The sequence below is a fragment of the Salmo trutta genome, chromosome 9 (genome assembly GCF_901001165.1).
Source record: "Salmo trutta chromosome 9, fSalTru1.1, whole genome shotgun sequence".
In the NCBI taxonomy this organism is placed as follows: Eukaryota; Metazoa; Chordata; class Actinopteri; order Salmoniformes; family Salmonidae; genus Salmo; species Salmo trutta.
The window spans coordinates 43652744-43680261 of NC_042965.1; the positions used below are offsets into that span (position 1 = coordinate 43652744).

Consider the following 27518-nt stretch of genomic DNA (forward strand, 5'->3'; position numbering starts at 1 on the left):
ATATATGAAATGGCTGTGTTTCTTCACCGTGTACAGTGGACTGGACATGACATAGACTAACGACCCCACATTTCCCCATCACAAGCACTTTTCAGAACTAAAGTACGATAGGTACCACATCAAGTACCAGAGAAACCCATTAAACTTTGGTTCTCCACGTCAGTTAATAAAATGGTTGACACTGGCCATGCTCCAGCTTGGTGCTCCAACCGCGAAGAGAAAACCCTGACGGTGCACTTGCTCCAGCCGAGGACTCTGAGAAGCGTTTACACTGCGGCTTCTGAGAAAACCACCTGGGACTCCCCACATCGCAACAGATGGGCGAGCAACCCAACCTTCCTCCCAGTTAGGGACGGAACAGTGCCCTGAGGAGCCAACCATAACAATAACCCCAGGTTCAGCATCTGCCAGCAGAATGTCTCCTCTCCACTTACACAGAGTTCATATAAGGTTTTTGGCTCCACTAGGAGACATAAGGAATAAGTGAAGTCACAGTGATTTCATAGACAGAAAGACATGTTAGTGAATATGGTTAGATATGGGAATATTAATATATATATATGAATATATTAACCTTGAGCTTAATCTGAGCTGCTATAATAGCTTTGGATCCCTGGTATTGACAACGTGACAGCTTCCTGTAACAGCTTCCTGTAACAGCTTCCTGTAACAGCTTCCTGTAACAGCTTCCTGTAACAGCTTCCTGTAACAGCTTCCTGTAACAGCTTCCTGTAACAGCTTCCTGTAACTGTAGGTGGCAAGAATCAGACTTCTCCTGGATACTGTCCTAACTTTACTCTCACAATTCAGTTTTTTAAAGCATTTGCACCCGAGCAATGGTTGTATCGTTTTTTCTCTTTATTCAGCCTCTATCATTTAACATTGTAAAATCCCTTGCCGTGGGTTCTAGCTCTTGTCCTGGTCTAGTCCTGAAGATAGACTCACTGCGATTTCAACATGTGCTCCATCCATTCTGTCACAGATTGGTAGCACTCTGTTTTTCCTGTCCTTACAGTAGTTTACAGACACAGGGACCTGCCAGCTCTGCGGCAATTCATTGACAGAAGTCTAACTCCCTCTGCTGGACACTTTTAGCACACGCAGATTGTGACAAGACATGGGTGGGTGGATCCTTTTTCAATGAGTTCACACGCGTAATAATAAGGAAATGAAAGGTGAAAGTAAAGTTTCATATCTGCCATTTTAGCACACAAAAGGGACATCGGATTCAAAACATAACTTTGATTAAGTACATTAAAACGAGATTTTTTTTTTCCTGCGTTAAACTAAATTCAGAGGTAAGTTAATGAGCGGAGGAAACAATGCGTTCACTCTAAGACTATATATGTATATGGATTTCCTCTGAATAGGTTCCATTGCCTCATGTTTGCGTATGAGACATCGAATTCTTCTCCTCTAGTTGTGTTCAAGTACGAAAAAAAAAACATATCACAGTAAGTCGTGGCTTACTTAAATAACTTAATAGATTTCTCCAAAACATTTCATTGTACTGTAGCCAGTGATGTAGTTGTAAATCGTGAGGTGCCGGAACAAAAAGTGAGGGTGAGATTAGGGTGGGGGAATTCTGAGGTACCAGAACACTAAGTGAGCGTGAGAGGGGGGTGACCTGGTGAGTTCTGAGATACCAGAACACAAAGTGACCTGGGGAGTTTTGAGGTCTCTGAATGCATGAAAAAAAAAACTTTTATAATAAACATTGCATGCATTTGCGTAGTGGCATAGAGCAGTAGAGGAGAGACACTTACTGAAGATGCATATATGGGGAACATTTATAGTAGCCTAGGATCTGGGAAAAATCTGGCCTTTTATAAACACATTTCTTGCAATTCTACATCATTTTACATGACTGGAGACTTTGGCAGAATCTTGTTTAATACCGCACAAGTGATCGAAATGGCAGGCTCCTTTGACACTGACAAAACTGAGAATCTGAGTTCAATAAAAATGACCTCGTCTTGAATCCATTAATATCCTAGGCCTAGGTGTGTGGGTAGACATATTGTAGGCTACAATATGAGGAGGAAATTATAGTCCTGAACATGCTTTCTGGTCAAACCCCACCTCAAATTAGATTCTGCCACCGAGTAGACTAGATGTATGTTGTTGCATAAAGTAATAATTAAGAGCTTTTTCACAGATCCTATTTTGCATACTACAGTGTCCTGCCAGACACTTTCAGCTGTCAATCAGAAAACAGTAGCCTAGATACAAACGATAATAATAACGGTACCTTATTTACAAGTACAACATACTTTTTCTAACCAGTTGCTATTGTGGATTATGTGATGTCTAGCTACATATAGATGTCTTAATTTGACCAGTTTCTCACAACAGGAAAATAATCCTGCAGCAACAGGAAATGTGAAACATTATGGTAATTTTTGTAGGAGCTGATACATTGTTTGTTAGCATAAATCAAGTCTGACATTTGAAAGTGGAAATTACAAACTTTAGAAGCCTTTTTAAAACTCGAATACACTGCAATTTGCATTTGCTGCTGCCCAGGAAATGTATCTTTGACAACAGAGTGATCAAATTAACACAGTACACCTGTATCTTGTATCCTCCCTCTAGAATAGATAGACTAGACAAAAATGTCTAGACCACAAAGACTACGCTGAGCGTCCCATATCACAGCCCTCAATCATGAGTTCCTCACAGGAAACAGAGGAAGATGAGGGTGGTGTGGAAAGCAGGTACGCCCCTACATGCTTTTTCAATTGTAATTTTATCAGCATACCCGCTGTAAATTAAGGCAAACTGAATTGATGATGGTTTACTGGCATGTCACAGCGTCATTCATATCTAGTAATATTTTAACAATAATATTAAATAAAACATGAATGTTATAATTTGTTCATTTAACATGATGAAAAATACACCAGTGCTTCTGCACATTGGCTAACTGGGCTATCTGCATTGTGTCCCGCCACCCACCACCCACCAACCCCTCTTTTACACTACTGCTACTCTCTGTTCATCATATATGCATAGTCACTTTAACCATACCTACATGTACATACTACCTCAATAAGCCTGACTAACCGGTGTCTGTATGTAGCCTCGCTACTTTTATAGCCTCGCTACTGTATATAGCCTCTCTACTGTATGTAGTCTGTCTTTTTACTGTTGTTTTTATGTCTTTACTTACCTATTGTTCACCTAATACCTTTTTTGCACTATTGGTTAGAGCCTGTAAGTAAGCATTTCACTGTAAGGTCTACACCTGTTGTACTCGGCGCACGTGACAAATAAACTTTGATTTGATTATGTTTCACAGCTGCAGTAAATAGTAATATTGCAATAATAAGTAATTGACAGTTTATAAACTAGGCATATATACAGTACCAGTCAAAAGTTTCACAACACCTACTCATTCAAGGGTTTTTCTTTATTTTTACTATTTTCTACATTGTACAATAATAGTGAAGACATCAAAACTTTGTAAATAACCCATATAGAATCATGTAGTAAACAAAAAAGGGTTAAACAAATCAAAATAGGTTTTTATTATATTATTTTATAATATATATTTTAAAATATGCTGCATCAGATGACATGGCATCCACAATCACCTGACCTCAACCCGGGGGCGGCAGGTAGCCTAGTGGTTAGACCGTTGGGCCAGTTTAATTTTTTATTTTACCTTTATTTTAACTAAGCAAGTCAGTTAAGAACACATTCTTATTTACAATGACAGCCTAGGAACAGTGGGTTAATTGCCTTGTTCAGGGGCAGAACGACAGATTTAAATGACAGTAACCGAAAGGTTGCTAGATCAAATCCCTGAGCTGACAAGGTAAAAATCTGTCGTTCTGCCCCTGAACAAGGCAATTAACCCACTGTTCTTCGGCCGTCATTGTAAATAACAATTTGTTCTTAACTGACTTGAATGGTTAAATAAATAACTAAAACCCAATTGAGATAGTTTGGGATGAGTTGGAGCAGCCAACAAGGGCTCAGCATATGTGGGCACTCCTTCAAGACTGTTGTAAAAGCATTCCAGGTGAAGCTGGTTGAGAGAAGGCAAAGGGTGGCTACTTTGAAGAATCTCAAATGTATTTTGATTTGTTTAACACTTTTTTTGGTTACTACATCATTCCATATGTGTTATTTCATAGTTTTGATTTCTTTGCTAGTATTCTACAATGTAGAAAATAGTAAAAAATAAAGAAAAACCCTTGAATGAGTAGGTGTGTCCAAACTTTTGACTGGTACTGTACATTATAAGCCTTTCGGAAATAATTGTAGGTAAACAAAGGAAAACTTCCTCTAAAACTATTTTTTGCTATTTGTTTCATTAGTCCATTGTTGATATACACCCAAAATAATTTGCATGTCAGCAATCAAGTTTTCAAGATATATAACTTTTCAAAATCCAGAAATATAGCCAGTATGATGCATTTTGCATTTTGCATCATATGATGCTGCGTTTTGCATCAGGATGCAAAATGCATTATACTGGCTGTACGTCTATATTTTGAAAGTTATATATCATAACTTGATTGCTGATATGCAAAACATTTTGGGACTATATCAACAATGGATTAATGAAACAAACAGCGAAAGATAGTTTTCCAGTCTCACTTTTCCTTTAATGTGAATGTTACCCAAACAACACATTATTTACTGTACCTGAGAAACATGAGGTTTGTTCTTCATTAATATTTATTTTTATTTACAATGACTGTGTTCAGCAGATTCATGTTTTCATTGATGCAATTTATATTACAGCCCCCAGTCTGTGCAGTCAGCAGCATCTCCAGCACCCAGCTATCTGTCCATGAAGAGTGACCATTCAATGGGTCCGCCCATTAATTTCAGAGATAGAGTTTTGGATGGAAAGTTTAGGTGAGTTTAACATTTTGCACAGGGAGGTGGTAATAGAAAGGTCTGAATACAGTTTAGTTTCAACTGAAAATGCAAAACAGGAAGATTTGTTCAATAGAATATTGCTTTACCTCTTAATACACAGGCTGTTAGGAGGAGCATCATTTGCTATGTTTCACAGTTGCAGTCAATAATAATATTGTTATCGTAACTAATGAACACTTTAATTAGGCTGTCATGTGCCTTTTACTGAGGAGTGGCTTCTGTCTGGCCACTCTACCATAAAGGCCTGATTGGTGGAGTGATGCAGAGACTGTTGTCCTTCTGGAAGGTTCTCCCATCTCCACAGAGGAACTCTGGAGCTCTGTCAGAGTGACCATCGGGTTCTTGGTCACCTCCCTGACCAAGGCCCTTCTCTCCCAATTGCTAAATTTGACCGGACGGCCAGCTCTAGGAAGAGTCCTGGTGGTTCCAAACTTCTTGCATTTAAGAATGATGGAGGCCACTTTGTTCTTGGTGACCTTCAATGCTGCAGAAATGTTTTGGTACCCTTCCCCAGATCTGTGCCTCGACGCAATTCTGTCTCGGAGCTCTACGGACAATTCCTTCAACCTCATGGCTTGGATTTTGCTCTGACATGCCCTGTCAACTGTGCGACCTTATAAAGACAAGTGTGTGCCTTTCCAAATCATGTCCAATCAATTGAATTTACCACAGGTGGACTCCAATCAAGTTGTAGAAACATCTCAAGGATGATCAATGGAAACAGGATGCACCTGAGCTCAATTTCGAGTCTCATAGCAAAGCGTCTGAATACTTATGTAAATGTGATATTTCAGTTTTTATTTTTAATACATTTGCAAAAAAATCTAAAATCCTGTTTTTGCTTTGTCATTACGGGGTATTTTTACGTGACAAAATGTGGAAAAAGGGAAGTGGTCTGAATACTTTCCGAATGCGCTGTATTTCGGCTCAATCAGAAATTACTTTTAAAAGACGCATTGAGTCCTAAGCCTAGTTACATTCTAAAACTTTTATAAATAATTGTAGGTAAACCTTAATGTGAATGTTACCCACATGAGATTTTATTGATTGTACCTGAGAAACATGAGGTTTGTTCTTCACTTCTTTTATTTTTACAAAGACTGTGTTCACCAGATTCATGTTTTCATTGATGCAATTTATATTACAGCCCCCAGTCTGTGCAGTCAGCAGCATCTCCTGCACCCAGCTGTCTGTCCATGAAGAGTGACCAGTCAATGGGTCAGCCCATTAATTTCAGAGATAGAGTTTTGGATGGAGAGTTTAGGTGAGTTTAACATTTTGCACAGGGAGTTGGTAATAGAAAGGTCTGAATAGAAGATGTGAATACGGTTTAGTTCAAAGTGATTTCATGACCGAGAATTATAAGGTTATATCTACAAAAAGATGACTCTGAAATAAATCGGCTTTAAAGTTCCTACCCCTCATTGGTTTGAATAGTGTGAGCACCACATTAGGTAGAGAACATTGTACAGAACAAAGCTATATCAACTATATTTGGACAAAAATGCAGATAGAACCTTATCATTTCAAGCTCTTGATTTGTTAAAGAACTGTTGCTTGTTTCCTGTCCATACAAAGGCTGCTAGGACTAGCATCGTCTGCCTCCTCAGACCTCACAGTGAAAAGTGAGAGTTCCATGGATCGTCCAATCACATTCCAAGAGGCTTTGCCCCATCTTTTTTTGTGTGATTTTGCATTCATGTTATATGACTGTAGTGTAAATTCACCACACAACAGGAATCTGATTTAAAAAAGTTCTGCTTTAAATGGCCACGATACATTTGTTTTAATTATGATGGCAAGCCATTAGGAAACAGCAGGACATATAGGAGTGTATATACACTGCTCAAAAAAATAAAGGGAACACTAAAATAACACATCCTAGATCTGAATGAATTAAATAATCTTATTAAAAACTTTTTTCTTTACATAGTTGAATGTGCTGGCAACAAAATCACACAAAAATAATCAATGGAAATCCAATTTATCAACCCATGGAGGTCTGGATTTGGAGTCACACTCAAAATTAAAGTGGAAAACCACACTACAGGCTGATCCAACTTTGATGTAATGTCCTTAAAACAAGTCAAAATGAGGCTCAGTAGTGTGTGTGGCCTCCACGTGCCTGTATGACCTCCCTACAACGCCTGGGCATGATCCTGATGAGGTGGCGGATGGTCTCCTGAGGGATCTCCTCCCAGACCTGGACTAAAGCATCCGCCAACTCCTGGACAGTCTGTGGTGCAACGTGGCGTTGGTGGATGGAGCGAGACATGATGTCCCAGATGTGCTCAATTGGATTCAGGTCTGGGGAACGGGCAGACCAGTCCATAGCATCAATGCCTTCCTCTTGCAGGAACTGCTGACACACTCCAGCCACATGAGGTCAAGCATTGTCTTGCATTAAGAGGAACCCAGGGCCAACCGCACCAGCATATGGTCTCACAAGGGGTCTGAGGATCTCATCTCGGTACCTAATGGCAGTCAGGCTACCTCTGGCGAGCACATGGAGGGCTGTGCGGCCCCCCCAAAGAAATGCCACCCCACACCATGACTGACCCACCGCCAAACCGGTCATGCTGGAGGATGTTGCAGGCAGCAGAACGTTCTCCACGGTGTCTCCAGACTCTGTCACGTGCTCAGTGTGAACCTGCTTTCATCTGTGAAGAGCACAGGGCACCAGTGGCGAATTTGCCAATCTTGGTGTTCTCTGGCAAATGCTAAACGTCCTGCACGGTGTTGGGCTGTAAGCACAACCCCCACCTGTGGACGTCGGGCCCTCATACCACCCTCATGGAGTCTGTTTCTGACCGTTTGAGCAGACACATGCACATTTGTGGCATGCTGGAGGTCATTTTGCAGGGCTCTGGCAGTGCTCCTCCTGCTCCTCCTTGCACAAAGGCAGAGGTAGCGGTCCTGCTGCTGGGTTGTTGCCCTCCTACGGCCTCCTCCACGTCTCCTGATGTACTGGCCTGTCTCCTGGTAGCGCCTCCATGCTCTGGACACTACGCTGACAGACACAGCAAACCTTCTTGCCACAGCGCGCATTGATGTGCCATCCTGGATGAGCTGCACTACCTGAGCCACTTGTGTGGGTTGTAGACTCCGTCTCATGCTACCACTAGAGTGAAAGCACCGCCAGCATTCAAAAGTGACCAAAACATCAGCCAGGAAGCATAGGAACTGAGAAGTGGTCTGTGGTCACCACCTGCAGAACCACTCCATTATTGGGGGTGTCTTGCTAATTGCCTATAATTTCCACCTGTTGTCTATTCCATTTGCACAACAGCATGTGAAATTTATTGTCAATCAGTGTTGCTTCCTAAGTGGACAGTTTGATTTCACAGAAGTGTGATTGACTTGGAGTTACATTGTGTTGTTTAAGTGTTCCCTTTATTTTTTTGAGCAGTGTATATATATTTCACCTACAGTAGATAACACATCCCTGTTTCCTCTTTTCGAATACAAGGGCTAAGCAGAGGAAAATGTCTGCCTCCACCTCATACTCTCACTCTTCATGGAGAGGTATAACGGATCACCCGTGTACCTTCAATGGAAGGCCATATCACTGGTAAGTCCTCCACATTGAAAGGCTGTGTCTATGGTTGAATATCAAACTGAACTCTTAGCCCCTCAGCCCTTTGTCGAGTGGCCACTTGCTCATATGTTTGATAGTGATCACTCCAATCTGCAAGTGTTTTTGACAAAATTACCATTGAGAAGATGCGCACACGACATCCCAACTACCAATATGAAAAAATTCAAAATGTATTTGCGAGCATTCTCTCAGGACCTGTCTTCTAGCATGACTCTCTATTTGGGATATGCCGACATGGCCATACTCATAAACGCAATCTTATCCGTAAATTGACAGTTGATAGTCAGATCGCATCGGATGATACTTGTGATCGGAAAAACAAAAGTCGTTTAATATGCCTAAATAAATTTAGGCAAAATCCCTCCCTGCACGTTCTCACTGCGAAACTGCCCCGATGGTCATGCAAAGGATGATTCGGGCCCAGTGGGAGTGACATTCAAGGGTTTTTCTTTATTTTTACTATTCTACTGTAACATTCTTTGTCGTCTGAAGAGGAGGAATCATCGGACCAAAACGCAGCGGGTAAAGTGCTCATCCTCTCATTTATTAAAGAAAACACTTAATCAATACAAAACAAATGACAAAAACAGTCCAGTAAGGTGCATAGACTATACTAGAAACAACCACCCACAAAACCCAGTGAAAACAAACACAACTAAATATGGCCTCCAATTAAAGACAACAACAACCAGCTGTCTCTAATTGGAGGTCATTGACAAAACTCACATAGAACTAGAAAAGCTAGATAAACATAGAAATAAGAAAACTAGAACCTAAACCCACAATACTCAACCACACAAAACAAACACCCTCTGCCATGCCCTGACCAACTACAATGACAAATAACCCCTTTTACTGGCCAGGACGTGACATCTACATTGTAGAATAATAGTGAAGACATCAAAACTATGTAAATAACCCATATAGAATCATGTCGTAACCAAAAAAGGGTTAAACAAATCAAAATAGTTTTTTATTATATTATTTTATAATAAATATTTTAAAATATGCTGCATCAGATGACATGGCATCCACAATCACCTGACCTCAACCCGGGGGCGGCAGGTAGCCTAGTGGTTAGACCGTTGGGACAGTTTTATTTTTTATTTTACCTTTATTTTAACTAGGCAAGTCAGTTAAGAACAAATTCTTATTTTCAATGACAGCCTAGGAACAGTGGGTTAACTGCCTTGTTCAGGGGCAGAACGACAGATTTAAACGACAGTAACCAAAAGGTTGCGAGATCAAATCCCTGAGCTGACAAGGTAAAAATCTGTCGTTCTGCCCCTGAACAAGGCACTGTTCTTCGGCCGTCATTGTAAATAAGAATTTGTTCTTAACTGACTTGAATGTTTAAATAAAAAAATAAAACCCAATTGAGATAGTTTGGGATGAGTTGGAGTAGCCAAAAAGGGCTCAGCATATGTGGGCACTCCTTCAAGACTGTTGGATAAGCATTCCAGGTGAAGCTGGTTGAGAGAAGGCAAAGGGTGGTTACTTTGAAGAATCTCAAATGTATTTTCATTTGTTTAACACTTTTTTTGGTTACTACATGATTCCATATGTGTTATTTCATAGTTTTGATTTCTTCGCTAGTATTCTACAATGCAGAAAATAGTAAAAATAAAGAAAAACCCTTGAATGAGTAGGTGTCCAAACGTTTGACTGGTACTGTACATTATAAGCCTTTCAGAAATAATTGTAGGTAAACAAAGGAAAACTTCCTCTAAAACTATATTTTGCTATTTGTTTCATTAGTGCATTGTTGATATACACCCAAAATAATTCACATGTTAGCAATCAAATTTCCAAGATATATAACTTTTCAAAATACAGAAATACATTTTGCATCATATGATGCTGCGTTTTGCATCAGGATGCAAATCAGGATGCAAAATGCATTATACTGGCTGTATTTCTATATTTTGAAAGTTATATATCATAACTTGATTGCTGATATGGAAAACATTTTGGGACTATATCAACAATGGACTAATGAAACAAACAGCGAAAGATAGTTTTCCAGTCTCACTTTTCCTTTAATGTGAATGTTACCCAAACAACACATTATTTACTGTACCTGAGAAACATGAGGTTTGTTCTTCATAAATATTTATTTTTATTTACAATGACTGTGTTCACCAGATTCATGTTTTCATTAATGCAATTTATATTACAGCCCCCAGTCTGTGCAGTCAGCAGCATCTCCTACACCCAGCTATCTGTCCATGAAGAGTGACCAGTCAATGGGTCCGCCCATTAATTTCAGAGATAGAGTTTTGGATGGAGAGTTTAGGTGAGTTTAACATTTTGAACAGGGAAGTGGTAATAGAAAGGTCTGAATACAGTTTAGTTTCAACTGAAAATGCAAAACAGGAAGATTTGTTCAATAGAATATTGCTTTACCTCTCAATACAAAGGCTGTTAGGAGGAGCATCATTTGCTATGTTTCACAGTTGCAGTCAATAATAATATTGTTATCATAACTAATGAACACTTTAATTAGGCTGTCATGTGCCTTTTACTGAGGAGTGACTTCTGTCTGGCCACTCTACCATAGTAATGGAATACTGCAGTATTCCATTACAGTATTCCATTACTGTACTTAGAAGCATGTCAAACGCTGTTTAAAATCAATTTTTATGCTACTTTTCTCGTAAAATAGCGATAATATTCCAACCGGGCAACGTTGTATTCATTCAAAAGCTGAAAGAAAAAAAATGGAGAAGTCTCGTGAATGCGCATCTCAGTCTCACTGTCCCCAGGCTGACCACTTACAAACAGAGCTGTTGTACTTTGCCCAGAGACAGCAGACACCCCATTCCCCTTTCTGGCGGCTTTAGAGAGCCAATGGAAGCCTTAGAAAGTGTCACGTTACAGCACAGATGCTGTATTTTTGATAGAGATGCAACAGAAGGACAACAAATTGTCAGACAGGGCACTTCCTGTATGGAATCTTCTCAGGTTTTGGCCTGCCATATGAGTTCTGTTATACTCACAGACACCATTCAAACACGTTAGAGTGTTTTCTATCCAAATCTACTAATTATATGCATATTCTAGTTTCTGGGCAGGAGTAGTAACCAGATTAAATCGTGGTACGTTTTTTTATCCGGCCGTGAAAATACTGCCCCCTATACCACAACAGGTTAAATCGGGTACGTTTTTTATCTGGCCGTGAAAATACTGCCCCCTAGCCCCAACAGTTCCCCTTTTCCTTGAATGTCTCACTTATATTGCTAAATAGTAAAGTCTTAGCTTGTCCTATGCACACACAGTTATAGAATTAGTATTATAATCACTCAGTTATACATTTTCAGGGTGGAATCATTTAGTCAAAACCTTAAAAAAGACCCTGGCCTTCACTATACTCCATCTGTTTCTATATTGGGTGTGTGGATTGACATAGCCTTCTCTCTCTGTGTGAGCTATGACCTGATTCCATAAGTTACACAGGGATCTACACAGATGTCTTCCCCATGAAGTCAGAGTCCTAGACTTCCAGGAGGTTCGGGACCCCATTTGGTCTGCATAGAACTCTATTGAGACATCCTTCCCTAACTCTACTCTCACTTCCTTTTTATCCAGATCGAGTGACCTTTTGTACATAGGCAATAAAAAATCCTCATCTTCTACACTATGGGTCAAGTTACCACTTTCTGACTTCTCGAGTGGTTCATGGTGTATTTAGGAATATGGCTCTCCACAATCAGACAGCTCAGACTGACCAGTACCCCTGTAAAGCCCCACCCCCTCCCGGAGAACATATCACTGGCTAGAGGCAAACCCACACTTTCACTTCTATGATCCGGCGGTTAGGGAATCTTCGTTAGAGAGGTAGAGAGAGGTAACCACCGAACCTTATTGGTATTCGGTTCTTCTCCTAACTCTGTGATTGTTCGACAGTGTCAGTGTGTCTTACCCTCCCGCAATGTGTGATATGAACCCAGGTAGCTCTTTCAGCTATTCTCACCACGATGGCTGTTACCAGGAGCACTTGGTATGGCCCCTCCCACCGTGGCTGCTTCCAGTTCTTTTCTCCACAGGGACTGGATCCACACCCAGTCTCCTGGTTGGATTGAGTGAATCACCTTCTCCTGTAATTCATCTGTTGGACACAAAATCTCGGACATACGGGTTTGGTTAACAAACAGTCTTCTCATGTGTTCTGTTAGTATATCTTCAACTTCTATGTCTACCTGTTCTGGTCTCACTAACTCTGGCATTCTATATGGTTTACCTGATCAGCTAAAATGTAATCCATTATTTAAAGAGATTGATCCTAGTAAACCAACTCTAGGGATAATATCTGGACCTAATATTTTAGCTACCCTAATCGTATCCTCCCAGTAAGTTGGGAACGCTTCTTCCCATTTCATATACTTATCTATTATAAAAAACATTTTTTTTAAGTACTTCGTTATCCAATAGGCCACAGTGTTTCCTAACCTGCTCTACCACCTGCTCTACTATCCCCCCTGTTGACACATGGCTCTGCCCATGTATCAACCTTGCCGCATATCTAAACAATGACTTAGGTAGTATTGGTAACTTATCATGATACCAAATACAGTCCTTATATAAATTGCTCCTAACATCTCCCATTTCGAAATCTCTTTCACTGATGCTCTAGACTGACAATTTTAATATAGCTTTGTCTATGTTTACTTCCTCTTAAGAACTGCTGTGTCGACTCCTGCGGTTTACCCTCTTACATCTAGATGTTCCGCTAGCGGAACGCCTCACCAATATCCAATGGTAGAGCGTGGCGCGATATACAAATACCTCAAAAATGCAAAAACTTCAATTTTTCAAACATATGACTATTTTACACCATTTTAAAGACAAGACTCTCCTTTATCTAACCACATTGTCCGGTTTCAAAAAGGCTTTACAACAAAAGCAAAACATTAGATTATGTCAGGAGAGTACGCAGCCAGAAATAATCACACACCCATTTTTCAAGCTAGCATATAATGTCACAAAAACCAAAACCACAGCTAAATGCAGCACTAACCTTTGATGATCTTCATCAGATGACACTCCTAGGACATTATGTTATACAATAAATGCATGTTTTGTTCAATCAAGTTCATATTTATATCAAAAACCAGCTTTTTACATTAGCAGGTGACTAGCATGTGACTAGCATTCCCACCGAACACTTCCGGTGAATTTACTAAATTACTCACGATAAACGTTCACAAAAAACATAACAATTATTTTAAGAATTATAGATACAGAACTCCTCTATGCACTCGATATGTCCGATTTTAAAATAGCTTTTCGGTGAAAGCACATTTTGCAATATTCTAAGTAGATAGCCCGGCATCACAGGGCAAGCTATTTAGACACCCAGCAAGTTTAGCATTCACCAAAGTCAGATTTACTATAAGAAAAATGTTATTACCTTTGCTGTCTTCGTCAGAATGCACTCCCAGGACTTCTACTTCAATAACAAATGTTGGTTTGGTCCCAAATAATCCATTGTTATATCCAAATAGCGGCGTTTTGTTCGTGCGTTCAAGACACTATCCGAAAGGGTAAATAAGGGTTACGAGCATGGCGCATTTCGTGACAAAAAAATTCTAAATATTCCATTACCGTACTTCGAAGCATGTCAACCGCTATTTAAAATCAATTTTTATGCCACTTTTCTCGTAAAAAAAGCGATAATATTCCAACCGGCAAAGCCTGTTTACATTCAATGAGAGAGAAAGTAAAAGCATGGGATCCCCTCGTGCACGAGCCTTAGTCTGACGGCCCTCTGATCGGCCACTTTCCAAACGCGATAATGTGTTTCAGCCTGGGGCTGCCTCGATATCGTTCAGCTTTTTCCCAGGTTCTGAGAGCCTATGGGAGCCGTAGGAAGTGTCACGTTACAGCAAAGATCCTCAGTCTTCAATAAAAAGAGCCAAGATTAACAAGAACTTGTCAGACAGGCCACTTCCTGCATGGAATCTTCTCAGGTTTTTGCCTGCCATATGAGTTCTGTTATACTCACAGACACCATTCAAACAGTTTTAGAAACTTTAGGGTGTTTTCTATCCAAAGCCAATAATTATATGCATATTCTAGTTACTGGGCAGGAGTAGTAACCAGATTAAATCGGGTACGTTTTTTATCCGGCCGTGTAAATACTGCCCCCTAGCCCTAACAGGTTAACCTCTAGGGGACCCCCTTCCCGTTCTCATCCCGGTAACGGGATTGCTTGATAAGATAGCAAAAATCTAATAATTTCAATTTCTCAAACAATCAACTATTTTACACCATTTGAAAGATAAACATCTCCTTAATCCAACCACGTTGTCCGATTTTAAAAAGGCTTTACGGCGAAAGCGTAAAGTTAGATTATGTTAGGAGAGTACATAGACAAAAAATTACACACAGCCAATGCAATGCAAGGACAGGCGTCACCAAAAGCAGAAAACCATTTAAAATTATGCACTAACCTTTGACAATCTTCATCAGATGACACTCCTAGGACATTATGTTAGACAATACATGCATTTTTTTGTTGTATCAAGTTCATATTTATATCTAAAAACAGCATTTTACATCAGCGCGTGACGTTCAGAAAATGTATTTCCCCCAAAACTGTTGGTGAATCATCACTACAATTTACAAAAATACTCGTCATAAACGTTGATAAAATATTAAACTGTTATTGAAAGAATTATAGATTAACATCACCTGAATGCAACCGCATTGAGAGATTTCAAAATAACTTTACTGGGAAAGCACACTTTGCAATAATCTGAGTACTGTGCTCAGAAAAATACACTACGCAATACAGTTAGCTGCCATTTTGGAGTCATCTAAATGCATAAATAGCATTAGAAATATTTACTTACCTTTAATAATCTCCCTCAGAAGGCACTTCCAAGAATCCCAGATCCACAACAAATGTTGTTTTGTTCAATAAAATTCATAATTTATGTCCAAATAACTCCTTGTTGTTCGCGCATTCAGTTCAGCTACTCCGAATGTAGGAAGCGCGCGGACAATGACACGACGAAAGTTTTAAAAAATCTATTTACGTTCGTTCAAACATGTCAAACGTTGTATAGCATCAATCTTTAGGGCCTTTAGAACGTGAAGATTCAGTAATATTTCAACCGTATGGTTCCTGTGTCTTGAAAAACGTTTTGGAACAGAGGATACTCCCTCATGAATGCGCACCAATGGACTGATATCCTTCCCGGGGTCACCAACTTCCCTGCCTTCTCATTCGGTCTCTGTTCATCGTAGACGCCTCAAACAACTTTCTAAAGACAGATACATTCTTTCATCACCCTTTCTTTTTTGTATCACAAAATGTAACGTGACTGAACACACAACCGCACAGTAGGTGGCGGCATGCACAAACTAAATGTTTGAACGCCATGATACCAAAGAAGAAGAAGACTCCACAACTAACATTTTAGATTTACTCAATTGCTGCGTTTCAAACTCAGAGTAGACAGCCCTCGGCCCTAAACCCTGAGCCCTTGAATGATGTTTCACATCGTCACATCCGAGTGTACCTTAAATGTCCTTTGCCCAAATGAGGGAGAGTGATGATCAGAGAGGCAACGTCCTTGAAGTTGAGCTTTAAAACAGCCAACATAAAGCTGTTGGGTAGCGAGCTACAGTTACCCATAGATGGCTAGCTAGTTATATAGTTTGGTCATTTATTCCAATACATTTCAGAATTGCTAAAAATATGTTTATGAATCTAGCAACATTTTATAGGATCCTCACTACGAGACTAAGTCAATTTTCCAACGCTAAAATCAATGTATAAATGTATTTTTTTAGCAAGCTAGCTTCATACTTTTTTCTGAAATGCTGAAAATGCAGCCTTGTTGATTACATTTGACACTTCACGGCCACCAGAGTTTAACATGTGACTACAGTTTGCATTGAATTGTGGGTCATATCAACCACGCAAGTGACCAAAGTTCTTCACTCGCTCCCCGAGCTAAATTGAGGTGGCAACGTTAGTGAATTGGATCTCCACTTAAGATTGCAATCAAACTGCATCCGGTTTCGACGGGGATTCCCCCGAGGGAAAGTGGATAGCGCAAGGGCTGAGGGGGTAAAAATAACATGTTTGGACTGCAGCTAATGACTCGTGAACATGTGTAACCTTCTGGTTCAAACCCCTTTCCAAGGCAACTAATCAGCAGGCATGGAAACGATGGTACTGGAGCTCATGCAATCTATATTTATTTCAGGGACATCCCTGTGACAGACAATAACAGTCATTCACATCCCTGGGACAGACAATAACACACCACCAATAACACACTATTGTTAAACCTTCTAGGTTTGGATGGAGCGCACAAGCTAGCCAACAAGCTAGCTAACAGTGTACATGGATAACAGGATGAGAGCTAGCATAGCTAACAAGTTAGCATGAAAACTCTGTTATAACGACCAACATACATTTCACATTATGACAAACTACATGTCATTACATTGTACATTAGTTCATACATATTATGTGACAGTTTGGACATAATTATATCAAAAGAAAGTGCCTTTAACTGGGAGAGGATCATTTCCTACATACCATTGATTCCATCAGCATTAAACCACAGAGAGAACAATGAGACAGATATTTCACCGGATGTATAAATGTGAAGCATCAGCTTGGCGTTTCCATTCCTTTTCCTGTAGACCACAATCACCTCCTTTGTCTTGATCACATTGAGGGAGAGGTTGTTGTCCTGGCACCACACGGCCAGGTCTCTGACCTCCTCCCTATAGGCTGTCTCGCTGTCGGTGATCAGGCCTACCACTGTTGTGCCATCGGCAAATTTAATGATGGTGTTGGAGTCGTGCCTGGCTGTGTAGTCATGAGTGAACAGGGAGTACAGCAGGGGGCTGAGCACGCACCCCTGAGGGGCCTCTGTGTTGAGGATCAGCGTGGCGGATGTGTTGTTGCCTACCCTTACCACCTGTGGCCGGCCCGTCAGGAAGTCCAGGATTCAGTTGCAGAGGGAGGTGTTTAGTCCCAGGGTCCTTAGCTTATTGATGCGCTTTAACCTCTCTGGCGCATGTGGGACGAATTCGTCCCACCTACGTAACAGCCACCTGAATTCAGTGGCGCGATTTTTGAATCGTTTGAAATACTATTACTTCAATTTCTCAAACATATGACTATTTTACAGCTATTTAAAGACAAGACTCTCCTTAATCTAACCACACTGTCCGATTTCAAAAAGGCTTTACAACGAAAGCAAAACATTAGATTATGTCAGGAGAGTGCCCAGCCAGAAATAATCAGACACCCATTTTTCAAGCTAGCATATGATGTCACAAAAACCCAAACCACAGCTAAATGCAGCACTAACCTTTTATGATCTTCATCAGATGACACACCTAGGACATTATGTTATACAATACATGCATGTCTGTTCAATCAAGTTCATATTTATATCAAAAAACAGCTTTTTACATTAGCATGTGATGTTCAGAAAAAGCATACCCCCCGCAAACTTCCGGGTAATTTACTAACAGTTTGCTAAATTACTCACGATAAACGTTCACAAAAAGCATAACAATTATTTTAAGAATTATAGATACATTACTCCTCTATGCACTCGATATGTCCGATTTTTAAAATAGCTTTTCGGATGAAGCACATTTTGCAATATTCTAAGTACATAGCCCAGCCATCACGGGCTAGCTATTTAGACACCCACCCAGTTCAGCCTTCACCAAAATCACATTTCCTATAAGAAAAATGTTCTTACCTTTCCTGTTCTTCGTCAGAATGCACTCCCAGGACTTCTACTTCAATAACAAATGTAGGTTTGGTCCCAAATAATCCATCGTTATATCCAAACAGCAACGTTTTGTTCGTGAGTTCTAGACACTATCAGAATGCTACATCACGGTCACGAGCATGGCGCAGAACGTGACAAAAAATGTCTAAATATTCCATTACCGTACTTCGAAGCATGTCAACCGCTGTTTAAAACCAATTTTTATGCCATTTATCTCGTAGAAAAGCGATAATATTCCGACCGGGAATCTGCAATGAGCCTAAACAGCCGAATGAAATTTCTCCACGGGGGCGAATCGTGCACGCGCCTCATTCAATGGTCCTCTGATCGGCCACTTGGAAAAGGCGATAATCTGTTTCAGCCAGAGGCCGCCTCGTCATCGTTCAGGTTTTTCCCGGGTTCTGAGAGCCTATTGGAGCCCTAGGAATTGTCACGTTACAGCTAAGATCCTTACTCTTCAATAAACAGATGCAAGACGCACGACTCCTTGTCAGACAGGCCACTTCCTGCAGGAAACCTTGTCAGGTTTTTGCCTGCCATAGGAGTTCTGTTATACTCACAGACACCATTCAAACAGTTTTAGAAACTTTAGGGTGTTTTCTATCCAAACCTGAACAATAATATGCATATTCTAGCTTCTGAGTTGGTGTAGGAGGCAGTTAAAAATGGGCACATATTTTTTCCAAAATTCTCAATACTGCCCCCTATCCCAAACAGGTTAAGGGCACTATGGTTTTGAACGCTGAGCTGTAGTCAATGAATAACATTCTCACATAGGTGTTCCTTTTGTCCAGGTGGCAAAGGGCAGTGTGGAGTGCAATAGAGACTGCATCATCTATGGATCTGTTGGGGTGTTATGCAAATTGGAGTGGGTCTAGGGTTTCTGGGATGATGGTGTTGATGTGAGCCATGATCAGCCTTTCAATGCACTTCATGGCTACAGACGTGAGTGCTACGGGTCGGTAGTCATTTAGGCAGGTTACCTTAGTGTTCTTGGGCACAGGCACTATAGTAGTCTGCTTGAAACATGTTGGCATTACAGACTCGGACAGGGAGAGGTTGAAAATATCAGAGAAGACACTTGCTAGTTGGTCAGTGCATGCTCGGAGTACACGTCCTGGTAATCCGTCTGGCCCTGCGGCCTTGTGAATGTTGACCTGTTTAAAAGTCTTACTCACATCGGCTGCGGAGAGCATGATCACACAGTCTTTCGGTGCAGCTGGTGATCTCATGCCTGTTTCAGTGTTTTTGCATCGAAGCGAACATAGAAGTAGTTTAGCTCGTCTGGTAGGCTCGTGTCACTGGGCAGCTCTCAGCTGTGCCTCCCTATGTAGTCTGTAATGGTTTGCAAGTCCTGCCAGATCCGACGAGCGTCAGAGCCGGTGTAGTACGACTCGATCTTAGTTCTGTATTGATGCTTTACCTGTTTGATGGTTCGTCGGCGGGCATAGCGGGATTTCTTATAAGCTTCCGGGTTAGAGTCCCGCTCCTTGAAAGCGGCAGCTCTAGCCTTTAGCTCAGTGCAGATGCTGCCTGTAATCCATGGCTTCTGGTTGGGTCACTGTGGGGATGACGTTATTGATACTATAAGGTTAAAGTGCAGAATGTCAGACTTCATTTCAGGGTATTTTCATCCATATCAGGTGAACCTTTTAGAAATGACAGCACTTTTTGTACATAGTCCCCCCCCCCCGAAAGTATTGTGACAAATTAACTTATGTGTATTAAAGTAGTGAAAAGTAACGTATTTGGGCTCATATTCATAGCACGCAATGACTACATCAAGCTTGTGACTCTACAAATTGGTTGGATGCATTTGCTGTTTTGGTTGTGTTTCAGATAATTTTGTGTCCAATAGAAATTAATTGTAAATAATGTAGTGTGTCATTTTGGAGTCACTTTTATCCTGAAAAAATAATGAGTGAGAAGGTTATAGACTCACAAATATCATACCCCCCCCCCCAAAAAAAATGCTAACCTCTCCTGTTATTGTAATGGTGAGAGGTTAGCATGTCTTGGGGTTATGACATAAAATACTAACCTCTCCTGTTATTGTTATGGTGAGAGGTTAGCATGTCTTGTGGGTATGATATAAAATGCTAACCTCTCCTGTTATTGTAATGGTGAGAGGTTAGCATGTCTTGGGGTTATGATATAAAATGCTAACCTCCCCTGTTATTTTAATGGTGAGAGGTTAGCATGTCTTGGGGGTATGATATTTGTGTTTCTGTAACTTTCTCACTCATTATTATTCACAATTCATTCAGGATTATCCTTAGTCATGGTAGCATCCACATTAATGTAGACATGTTTTAGAAAGATATTATCTTCCTATTTATATTAAAAGTGACTCAAAAATGACGCAATACATTATACTGGAGTACAGAGCCAAAACAATACTGTTGGAGCTCACTGTAAGTTAGGACTCATTTATCAAGGTACCCTTTAAGACATAAAACTAAGGGGTATTCAGGTACTTTTCCCAGTCTTGAATGTTGCTGCACAAAGTTTTAAAGTTGAGGAAGTACATGTTATATATGCTATTGCTACCAGCTAACATAATCTCTCCCCTTTGTGCAGTGCACTGACAGCTAGTCTTCTGGCAGAGGACCACTTCAGATGCTCAGTGTGCAAGGAGGTTCTCAACGAGCCTGTCTCCTTCCCTTGTGGACACAGTTTCTGCAGGCAGTGCATTGAGACCTATTGGAACAAGCCAGCGAAGAAAAAAGTATACGACTGTCCCGGGTGTCAACGGAGATACATGACATGTCCCGTTCTCTTCACAAATTTAACCTTGGATAAAGTGATCCAGAAACTCCAGCAGACAGGATTTAAGGTCCCTGCACTTCCCCCTCACCGCTACGCTGGACCTGGAGATGTGGCCTGTGATCTCTGCACTGAGAAACAGCTCAAAGCTGTGAAGTTCTGTCTGACCTGCACTGCCTCTTACTGTGAGAGCCACGTTAGGCAGCATTACACCGTAGCAGCACTGCAGAGACACACCCTGGTGGATGCAACTGGAAACCTGGATCAGAAACTCTGCAATGAAGAACAACAGACTGCATTAAGGCTGGAAGCTAAATTGGAACAGATGAATACAGAGTTTGCTGAGGAAAAAACACAAAAAAACAAACTGACGCAGGTACACTATTTTATCAACACTTTACGTTTTTTCTGTATTAACAATAGAAAACTAATAACTAATCAGTATCCCACTTATACAGTACAGTAGCGATTATGATTTGATTTGCCCCCCCAGAATGTAAAGAATCCAACCACTGAGTTAACCTGTTATGCAAAGAGGTCATCCAAAGGTAAGATACAATTCAAATCAAACTTTATTAGTCACATGCGCCGAATACAACAGGTGTAGACTTTACAGTGAAATGCTTACTTACAAGCCCCTAAACAACAATACAGTTTAAAAAATATGAATAAGAATAAGAAATAAAAGTAACAAGTAATTAAAGAGCAGCAGTAAAATAACAATAGCGAGACTATATACAGAGGGGGTACCGGTATAGAGTCAATGTGCTGGGGCACCGGTTAGTTGAGGTAATATGTACATGTAGGTAGAGTTATTAAAGTGACTTTGCATAGATCATAACAGAGAGTAGCAGCAACGTGGTAGCGGGGCAATGCAAATCGTCTGGGTAGCCATTTGATTAAATGTTCAGGAGTCTTATGGCTTGGGCGTAGAAGCTGTTTAGAAGCCTCTTGGACCTAGACTTGGTGCTTCGGTACCGCTTGCCGTGCGGTAGCAGGGAGAACAGTCTATGACTGGGGTGGCTGGAGTCTTTCAATTTTTTGGGCCTTCCTTTGGGCCTTCCTTTGGGCCTGGTATAGAGGTCCTGGATGGCAGGCAGCTTAGCCCCAGTGATGTACTGGGCCGTACGCACTACCCTCTGTAGTGCCTTGCGGTCGGAGGCCGAGCAGTTGCCATACCAGGCAGTGATGCAACCAGTCAGGATGCTCTCGATGGTGCAGCTGTAAAACATTTTGAGGATCTGATGACCCATGCCAAATATTTTCAGTCTCCTGAGGGGGAATAGGTTGTCGTGCCCTCTTCACGACTGTCTTGGTGTGCTTGGACCATGTTCGTTTGTTGGTGATGTAGACACCAAGGAGCTTGAAGCTCTCAACCTGCTCCACTACAGCCTCGTCGATGAGAATGTGGGCATGCTCGGTCCTCCTTTTCCTGTAGTCCACAGTTCTGCTGTTGAATGATAGTACAGTGATTTTGTGTTTCCGTCAATAGCACTATACTGTAGTGTGTGTTTCTCTCTCATGTGATTCTCAGATTGGGCAACGGAATGTTTTGTGCTGGCTGCCCTTGGTCGTCCCTTAGACCTTGGGATGATGTATGACTGCTGCAGTGATTGTCTTTCCTCAGGTACAGTTATTGTGTTTTTGAATGCATATATCTGAAGTAATATTTTTAGTAATAAAGCAAAGGCTGGCAAGCAAGGTCTTCACAGACATCTGGATTTGCTGATTTTCTCTGTGACTTTTCTCTGGCCTTGATTTAATTGTTGGGTTGTGGGGTTTTATTTTGAAGAAAAGGGAAATAAATTGAATTATTTGAGAACATTGACTCAGATAATTAAAAAAAATGGAATTCTGTCAATTCTACTGTGAAATAAATATCCTTTTATCTCCTAAGATGTCGGTCTATGGGATGAGAGCACAACAGCCAACATGCGTCAGTCTCTGCCTCGGCCTCACACAGAGGTGATGTGTATTGAAGGAGACTCCCTACAGGACAGATTCAGGGCTCTGAATGTTTCCACTTCTCTAAGGGCTAGTGTCTTGTCTGGGCTGGTGGAGGTTGATGGTGCTGCTGGATACTTGAACCATCCCGCCCAGTCCAAAAACAAGGACCGGGTCACTCTACAGTACAGAACCACTACCAGGCTGGACATGCTCAGTCACAGGGTATTTGAAGAAACCGTTAAAAGGGATTCAAAGGCAACACACGTGGTGATGGCTGTTCTCTATGGAGCTCAAGCATTCTTTATCTTTGATGACAAGCGTGTCAGTGGAGAGAAAAGGGCTGGTGGAGGAGAAGTCGATATGCGAAGTGTTATCAAGAAGATGGCGCCCTCCTTCAGTGCAGATCATATGTTATCCAGCTTGAGTGACAATGAGAAAATTAACAGTTTGTTGTATCAGTGTACACTCCACAGTGATGTAGACTATATCAATGGCTCCATGACTTATGGCCAAGCAGTACAAGCTCTTGAATCTCTCCCGAAGCACCTTGGACAACAGGGAGAGAAAGCAGTGCCTCTGTATGCCTGGCTCTATCCTCTGAAGAATCTGGTCACTTCAGTTCAGATCACTCAAGGCTTTCTCTCCGAGGTCGAGGACGTGGTGGAGCATCTGAGGCAGGTCATCATGAGATGCCAGGCCATGATGACATTATTACACGTCAATGATGATGTGATGAAAAGGTTCCCCAGTGTGAAGGAAAAACTTGCAGAATTTTCTGAGCTGCTGCAGAAGTACCAGTCCGAGTTTAAGAGAGGGCTGGCTATGGCAGTAAAGACCGTGAGAGAGAGTGAAGAGATGGATGAAAAGAGGCTGAGAGACATTCTCCAGAACCATGATCAATCACCATTCTGTTCTCAGTACACACATCAATGGCTTAACAACAAAAAGGAGGAGATAAAGGCTCTGCTTATCTGCAAAGCAAAAAACATCCCCATTGGGAAGGAGGTCCAGGAGAAAGCAAAAAACATCCCCACAGGGAAGGAGGTCCAGGAGAAAGCAAAAAACATCCCCACAGGGAAGGAGGTCCAGGAGAAAGCAAAAAACATCCCCACAGGGAAGGAGGTCCAGGAGAAAGCAAAAAACATCCCCACTGGGAAGGAGGTCCAGGAGAAAGCAAAAAACATCCCCACAGGGAAGGAGGTCCAGGAGAAAGCAAAAAACATCCCCACAGGGAAGGAGGTCCAGAGGAAAGCAAAAAACATCCCCACAGGGAAGGAGGTCCAGAGGAAAGCAAAAAACATCCCCACGGGGAAGGAGGTACCGACCCCAAACAGGACGCTGTGCTTCACACTCACCTCACTGGTGGGTGAAGATCCATACCTTTCCACCATGAAGCGGTATATACATTCTGCACTAGAGATCACCACAAACCAATCAGGGATCAGCGGACAGCAGCAGACACAGCATGCCTTCAAGCCTCCAGATTTAACTGAAAAAATACAGTCTGACCTCCACTTGTTCACCACATCCAATGAAGACAGAAGAGATGGAGAGAAATTCAATTTTCTTGTTGCAGCTATACCAGATGTCACCTTTCCTGGATCCCGCATTGGTCTGTATCAAAATGGTCGTCTTATCGGCCGCAATTTCAAGCTTGGATCAAAGCCAAATCCAGCCGAAGTAACAGAGATAAAACAGAACAGCTTCAATCTGAAATTTCCTCAGTCAAAGGTCATGAGTCCTGTGAAGTACAGAATAGAGTATACCGCAGAAAGTGATGTTCAATGGACTGTTAGATATTTACCATCTGGACCTGGATCTGTGGGACTGGGTCCTGACCACTGTAACACTTGTATGTTGCCTGGTTTGAAACCTGACACTAAATACCAGGTTAGATACAGTGCTGTGGACAGATCTAGTATGAGTGACTTCAGCATGGTCACCATGGTAAAGACAAACCCAAGGTCCACACCTGGACAGCCCTGTGTGAAACTGGTGGGAGAAAATGTCAGAGTCACATGGCGGATAGCGGAAGAGGAAGATGGCGTTCCCGTGCTACGTTATGCTGTGGAGTTCAAAGAGGCAGGGCTTGAGGGCTGGTCCAGGGTATCAACAACGGGGCCTGAATGTAGATGCACTTTATCTCAGACCTCCAGTACTTGCTACCGAGTCAGAGTCTCTGCCGTCTATGGAGAGGGAGACACAAGTAAACCCAGCACAGAAACAGACATCCCTGTAAAGGGTGAGCCATCACTGTGGATTTTATAACTGAATATTTGTCATTAATTCATAAGATGTGATTATTCTCGAAAACGCATTTCTATAATCAGTAGCATTAACCATCTGGCAAACATTCTCCATGCATCATATTGAAGCAATTTAAGTCCATACAATATTGATTTCTCTTTTTTCAGTCTGGTCCATAGACCTCTCACAAAGGAAAGCCTCCTTCCTCCTAGATGTTCTGAAACTCCAACCAGAGAAGAAACCAGTAGAGCTGAAGGGTTGGTCAGATGAAGAGAGTGAAGTGAGGAGTTTCCTTCAGTGTCTGCCCTACATCTCACAGCTGAGGTGAGTGTTTTCCCTGCAGCTAGAAGAACATCATTGTTCTACTAGTGAGCGACTCTTCCTTTTGCATTCCTGCATATAAAATCTCCCTCTAAGAGCTAGTCATTGGCTTAACCATTTCTGACGGTACTCAGAATTACTCACATATGACGTTCATTTGAGAAGCTCTGGGAAGTTATTTTTGACAAACAAAGGGGTGTAATGGGTTTGCACTCAAAAAGACGTTGCATAAAACTTTCAATGCAACAGGGACAGCGTACACAGGCGTTTTGGCTTTATACAGCCTTCTTCAGGGTGTAGGTACAATTTGAATTTAAAACAGCATTTGTGAAGAACAGCAGATAAGCAGCAGGTGATTCTAATCAGAGTTGTCACTCATCTGCCAATCAGGGATGTGGCTTTTCGATCTACCTGTGTACAAATTAGTTACAAAGAAATACAGAATTATAGGGTATGGGAGCAGGCACGAAGGCCAATTCACAAATCAACCGTCCCAGGTGTCCGCTCACCTAAATGCATCACATCAATTCATGAGATAGCCCAGCACAAAGAACATCAGGCAAATCCATTCATAAATATGTGGGACCAACTCGTAAACAATATGAAAAATCTCATATGCACAGTGTTCTTGTATAACAGTCTAAATGTGGCTTATAGGAAGGAGGTGAAATCAAATTCTTTGTTTAAACCATGTGGAGATACAGAATTCTATTTATATCCACATGGCTTCTCTTTGGAGTAATTTATCGTCATAAATCCACTATTGGAAGTAAAGATATCACCTCACCAAATTACGAGACACTTTATAGAACAAAATAATTGTATTCATGAATTGCATCGCGTTGGGAATCGAAAAAGGTTCATCCACCCCGTGGAGGTGACCATGTGAGAATGTTGTTTATTGACTACAGCTCAGCGTTCAACACATCACTAAGCTAAGGACCCTGGGACTAAACACCTCCCTCTGCAACTGGATCCTGGTCAAGCTTCCCCCAGGTAGTAAGGGTAGACAACAACACATCTGCCACGCTGGTCCTCAACACGGGGGCCCCTCGGGTGCGTGCTCAGTCCTCCTGTACTCCTTGTTCACCCACAACTGCGTGGCCAAACAACTCCAAAACCATTATTAAGTTTGATGACAACACAACAGTGGTAGGCCTGATCACTGACAACGACGAGACAGCCTATAGGGAGGAGGTCAGAGACCTGGCAGTGTGGTGCCAGGACAACAACCTCTCCCTCCACAATCAAGACAAAGGAGATGATTGTGGACTACAGAAAAGAGGACCGAGCACACCCCCATTCTCATCGACGGGGCTGCAGTGGAGCAGGTTGAGAGCTTCAAGTTCCTTGGTGTCCACATCACCAACAAACTAACATGGTCCAAGCACACCAAGACAGTCGTGAAGAGGGCACGACAAAACCTTTTCCCCCTCAGGAGACTGAAAAGATTTGGCATGGGTCCTCAGATCCCATTACTCCCTGTGGCAGACCAGGGGGTTTGGTCAAGACGTTTACACAGATCAGACATGGACAGAGTATGATTAGCTTGGTTTCAAGGGTGTTTATATAAATAACAAATCAAAAAGAAAAGGATAGGTCTCCCCCATGAGACCCTCTCCGGGATACTGTCTTCTGGTCTTGCTGTATCCTGTCGGGCACAAAAACTGAACTCCCTCCTGTGACCTCTGCAACCATCCCCAACTATACAGGGATCTTTTATTCCCCCAGTCTCCCTATATGCTGCCCTTCTGGTAGCTTTATGGGACTTGACAGCTGGTGAGCAATCAGCCCTTGATTACTCACCAACTTCCAATCAGCCCCAATTAGTCCTGGCCGGAGACCCCGTCGAGACCTGGCACGTCCAGCAGATGGAGCCATCGCCTCGTGATGCATACTCCGTCTGGCACCAGGCCTCGACGAGTCTCCCCCTGGTGGCTGACCTGCTGTACGCCACATCCCCTTTG

The 27518-nt window shown here is 41.8% G+C and overlaps 1 protein-coding gene across 7 annotated transcripts in view; it reads left to right on the forward strand.

Annotated features, from left to right (window-relative positions):
* Window positions 1-1128: 1128 nt before the first annotated feature.
* The window catches only part of LOC115200622 (uncharacterized), a 30898-nt gene continuing 4508 nt past the window's right edge, over window positions 1129-27518 (forward strand). For 2 of the 7 annotated variants that reach the window (XM_029763813.1, XM_029763818.1), the window contains exons 1-11: window positions 1130-1298; window positions 2596-2717; window positions 4756-4872; window positions 6044-6160; window positions 8366-8467; window positions 10674-10790; window positions 20851-21412; window positions 21530-21584; window positions 22571-22663; window positions 22934-25225; window positions 25398-25554. In XM_029763813.1, the coding sequence (XP_029619673.1) occupies window positions 2668-2717; window positions 4756-4872; window positions 6044-6160; window positions 8366-8467; window positions 10674-10790; window positions 20851-21412; window positions 21530-21584; window positions 22571-22663; window positions 22934-25225; window positions 25398-25554 (3662 nt within the window). In that variant the 5' untranslated portion in view covers window positions 1130-1298; window positions 2596-2667. Of the gene's footprint in view, window positions 1299-2595; window positions 2718-4755; window positions 4873-6043; window positions 6161-8365; window positions 8468-10673; window positions 10791-20850; window positions 21413-21529; window positions 21585-22570; window positions 22664-22933; window positions 25226-25397; window positions 25555-27518 lie in introns of all 7 variants that reach the window. The other 5 variants (XM_029763814.1, XM_029763815.1, XM_029763819.1 and 2 more) reach the window with 5 other exon arrangements.